Here is a 5,319-nt window from a genome sequence, read left to right as displayed (position 1 = left end):
TGATGTTGAAATCATTTATTCACTTGGCAGTCATCCTAACCCAGTGTAATGCAATGACATTGTTTTACAATAAATATAATATTGAAATAAAAGTGTACATTTCACATTGAGAGTACAATGACAATGTAATTACCAGTGCCATGGCTGGATAAAAAGTGACTTGGGTGGTTATTGTGCCGTAGAGACACTATACAGACTTGTGGGAACGTGTGTATGTATTGAGAAGAAGGTGTGTGAAGGGGGCTCACAGGTTGCATCTAGTCTTAAGTATCCTCTCCTAGGGCTATGATTACACAGGCAGCCAAATTCTGATCTTTCTTTTCACAAATTGCTCTTTTGACCAATCAGATCAGCTCTGAAAAATAGCTGATATGAAAAGATCTGATGTGATTGGTCAAAAGACCAATTAGAAGGGAAAATATCCGAATTGGGCTGCCTGTGTAAACGCAGCCCTAGTCTCTCCCCTTCATCTGGACTGGTGTGTGAACAGGTTAGGTGTATAGGAGAGAAGGAAAGGACATAAGGAGAGTAAGCCACTTTAGACTGTTAATGCATCAGAGTTCAAAATAAGATGGTTTCACTCAATTGTACTGAAATTCTGTCCTAAGAACTCAAGAGAGTAGTTAGAATTTGATTCTCTTGGAGTGCCTTTGATGGAGGAAGTGGAAAAGATGACTGGGCGGAGCTGTCCATTTAGTGGCCTGCCATTGGTGTACACACTAATCGAAAGATCAAAGGGCATGGTGTGTCAGCATGCTGGTGCCATCTCCATGGAAACACTGTTGTCGGCCATTCTTTGCCTAAGGTGGTTGGCAAAGTCCACCTGCGTCTGAGAGAGTACTTTGTTTATGATGGTCTTTGGGATCCAGCCCTGTGAGAGAGCGAGACAGGGTGAAACAGGAAGAGAGAACATGATAAGAAACAACAATTAAGTGTCCTCAATGCAACCATCATCAACCACAACCTTAGGCATTGATCAGTAGCATCTGATTATAACAACACACTTAACAGAAATCTCTCATTATGATTAAAGGCCAAACAATATATATGGGTCCATTAGTTCCAGAAAGGATCTTCTGATCTGCTTGACCCTAACCAGTTAGGCTTCAGGACGAGTCACTAAACCGAGACTGCTCTTCTCTGTGTCACGGAGGCTCTCCACACTGCCAAAGCTTTCTCTCTCCTCTGTTCTCACCCTCCTAGATTATCAGTTGCCTTCAACACCGTGAACCATCAGATCCTCCTCTCCACCCTCTCAGGGCTGGTCGTCTCTGCACATTCTAATATTGCATCTTACCTGACAGGCCTCTCCTACCAGGTGACATGGAGAGGATCTGTGTCTGTGTCACTACTGGTGTCCCCCAGGGCTCGGTTCTAGGCCCTCTTCTCTCTATACACCAAGTCACTAGGCTACGTCATATACTCACATGGACTCTCCTGTCATTGCTATGCACTTAACTACTTTTCTCCTTCCCCCCTTCTGACACCCAGGTGGCGACACACATCTCTGCATGCCTGGCAGATATCTCAACTTGTCAGCCCACCACCTCAAGCTCAACCTCGACAAGACGGAACTGCTCTTCCTCCCAGGGAAGGCCTGCCCGCTCAAAGACCTCTCTATCACAGTTGATCACTCCACAGTATCGCCCTCCCAGAGTGCAAAGAACCTTGGTGTGACCCTGGACAATACCCTGTCATTCTCTGCAAATATCAAAGCAGTGACCCGCTCCTGCAGGTGCATGCTCTACAACATCCGTAGAGTACGACCCTACCTCACACAGGAAGTGACGGAGTTCATAATCCAGGCACATGTCCTCTCCCTTCTGGACTACTGCAACTCGCTGTTGCCTGGGCTCCCCGCTTGTGCCATCAAACCCCTGCAACTTATCCAGAACACTGCAGCCCGCCTGGTTTTCAATCATCCCAAATTCTCTCATGTCACCACGCCTCTCCTCACACTCCACTAGCTTCCAGTCGAAGCTTGCATCCACTACAAGACCATGGTGCTTACCTACAGAACTGCAAGAGGAACTGCCCCTCCCTCCCTTCAGGATATGCTTAAACCCTACACCCCAACCCGAGGACTCCGTTCTGCCACTTGGCCCTCCCACCCCTACAAGAGGGCTGCTCCCCCCCCCAGCACTCGCACGCTACTCTACATTATTGATGAAAATGTGACTTTCTATGCCTGGGATATGTGGTTGTCCCACCTAGCTATCTTAAGATGAATGCGCTAACTGTAAGTCACTCTGGATAAGAGCATCTGCTAAATTACAAAAATGTCAAATGTAAAAAAAAATATTATGAAAATGCTTTTTGCAGAGGGTGTCAAACCAGATAGCTACAGTTGTATCTGTCTGACCCTAGTGATAAGATGCAAGTTAATGGCCTCCATACCTTTAAATCTATGCTTAACAACCAGGTGAACTTGGTCTTGTTGGGGTCATCGGCACTGGGCCGCATCACTATGCATGTTGGTCCGTTCTCTGCCCTGAAAAAGTCAACAATACAGTGTAGAACATTCATGTTAGCATATGTTGGAGTCCAACACAATATTCAAATAATTGTTTTATATGGTGTATTGTTAGTGACTTATAGCCTCCATCTATCCATCCATCCCTTGAGTCTAAATTAGCCTACCTAACAACTCCCCTCTGTTCGGGCATGGTGGGGTGCTGAGTGGACATGCCGGCAAGGAAGCACGTGGACCCCCGGCGCTTGGCACAGCGAACACTAACGAAGTCCCGCGGCCCCACCACGTTACCAGGCGTGGGTCCCGACACCTCGTGGGTCACCATGGTCTCCTGACCTATCTTCTGGAGGATCTAAAGGGGGGAGGAGAGGAAGAAAAAGGGAGGAAGAGAAAGAGAGAAAGACAGAGAGAAAAGGAGAGGAGAGTCAAAAACCTCTGTATATTCTTCAATGCGAGAATGCACATTGGGACTCTTACATTGAACAAAACAACCCAGAGTATGCGACTTCTAGTCAATCCATGCAATCTGTGTACACATGAGCCAATTCCTCTTAATGTTTTGTATTGTTGTTGCGTTATATATGCGATTTAGCAGAACCTTTCATCCAAAGCGACTTACAGTGCCTTGTTTATAAAGTTGATTGTCCCACCTTGACCTCTTTGACGTTAGGGTTCCAATCTCCCATCTGCTCCATGTTGCCCACCAGCTCCATATAGAGGTTATCAGAGCGCTGGTCCAACAGCACCTCCAGCTTAAACACCTTCCCCACGTCAGGTAACACCTTACTCAGCACCTTGTCTCCATTCGCCTGGGATCATGGGACCAGATAATTAAAACTCATAGAACTGCAAGAATAAACAACAACCTTTTATATTGCAATTCCAAAAAGATAAACGTCTGTAATTACTACATTGAATAGGTGAAGAAGGGAATTTCAGTATGCCAGCCCTCCTGTCTTTGGCACTATATCTCTATACTCACAGCAATGATCTCAGTGGTCCATCCATCCTGATCGCCGAGGATGCTGATAGACTTCTGCAGTGCCTCCTCTCCCTGCTTCACATATGACACCTCCGCCTCATTGTAGCCCTGCTCCTCCTCGATCCGCGAGCCTGGAGCACAGCACAGACAGAAAACAACATTATAAGTAGAGTTAGAATAGACTTTCATTTTGGGTATTTGTGAATGAAAGAAAGAAAAACAAGTAAGAAGTGGGTTCTGAGTGGAGGGTGTGGACTTACTGAGCAGTGAGCTCCTGCGGCGGACATGGCTGATCCAGCTGCTAGGGTTGGGGCCTGCTAGCATGTTCAACTCATGGTGAATGGCCACCATCGCATTCTTCCTCAAACCTGGGACAAGGAGAATGGGAGAAAAAGTAGATAAGAACAGTGTTATAAAAAGCAGTAGAGGAATCTACAATACATTCAATTGTTAGTACAAAAGTCAGTACAATTTGAAAATAGTACCATCATTTAAAAAAAATATTATTGTTAAACCAAATCATGAAATATATTTTTTGTTAGCTAACGATCCACAACTGAAAATTACAGTTTCAGACCTATGAAACACTAGAGAATCATTCACAAACTGTCTCTCACTAACCTGTCATGTTCCTCATATGTCTGTAGGAGATGCCAGCGCACAGTTTGAAAGTTGCAGGCAACATTTTGTATCAATTTAGTGTTTAGTTTCTGAGTGAAATAGATATTGCTAAAATATAATAGATATAAAGGAGAGGACCCGTTTAGATTGTCGATTTTGTTCTTGGTGTCTCAAAGAGAGAAATAGAGAATCCTGTAACTGTAAAACAGAGAGGACCAGTATGGTTGTGTTGTTGAGAGGATTTTAGATTCTGTCTGTGGGAGTCGCAGTATGTGTGTCTATATAAGCATGGAGCAAGGCCGTGATGCTGTCACCTCGGAGATAAACACACACATCATCCTGCCGTTCTAATGACCCTGTGGCCAAGGATACCTCTTGGACAAGCTGAGAATGTCTCCAGGCTCTAATAAACATTGTGTCAGATAACATCTGCACCACACACACACGCACACACGCGCACACACACACACACACACACACACACACACACACACACACACACACACACACACACACACACACACACACACACACACACACACACACACACACACACACACACACACACACACACAGTCCCTCACACATACAGACAGACTGACAGACAGACGCCAGTCAGTGGAGAAGGACCAGTAACAGTCACATCCGCTCACACTCCCAAGGTCCCTCACAGACAAATCACCGGAATGTATGAAATAAACCGTTTTTACTGGATGTTTGCTGGACAGAATATTCTGGCAACAGTATGTGTTGAAACCACCTTTATGGTAAGTATGATCCCATCTTTAACAATATGATATGATCTAAGCAGAGCATGGTGCTCTGACACTAAGAGATATTGGACATCTTTAGCTTGGTAGAAGTTGACTCGATCCTCATACAGTGCATGGGTAATTCCACCAATTATGTGCCTTTTGAGAAGTGTAACTTGGTTGTTAATATATATATATATATATATATATATATATATATATATATATATATATATATAAAACTTTGTGTGCCAGTCAAGTTGACACACCTACTCATTCAAGGGGTTTTCTTTATTTTTACTATTTTCCACATTGTAGAATAATAGTGAAGACATCAAACCTATGAAGTACAAATATGGAATCATGTAGTAACCAAAAAGTAACCCTTTGCCTTGATGACAGCTTTGCGCACTCTTGGCATTCTCTCAAACAGATTCATGAGGTAGTCAATCAACAGGTGTGCATTGTTAAAAGTTCATTTGTGGAATTTC

General features: G+C 44.2%; 1 protein-coding gene across 1 annotated transcript; it reads right to left on the bottom strand.

Moving 5' to 3' along the window:
* Positions 1-4,340, bottom strand: star (steroidogenic acute regulatory protein). Its single transcript, XM_014171084.2, has 7 exons — positions 4,077-4,340; positions 3,716-3,823; positions 3,456-3,586; positions 3,124-3,282; positions 2,641-2,825; positions 2,398-2,491; positions 1-871 (listed from the first exon to the last, which is right to left on the bottom strand). The coding sequence occupies exons 1-7, from the start codon at positions 4,138-4,140 to the stop codon at positions 749-751; spliced, it is 864 nt and encodes a 287-aa protein (XP_014026559.1). The 5' UTR covers positions 4,141-4,340; the 3' UTR covers positions 1-748.
* Positions 4,341-5,319: the final 979 nt, after the last annotated feature.

Source organism: Salmo salar, chromosome ssa24, assembly GCF_905237065.1.
Source record: "Salmo salar chromosome ssa24, Ssal_v3.1, whole genome shotgun sequence".
NCBI lineage: Eukaryota > Metazoa > Chordata > Actinopteri > Salmoniformes > Salmonidae > Salmo > Salmo salar.
This window is presented reverse-complemented; position numbering and strand designations above follow the sequence as displayed.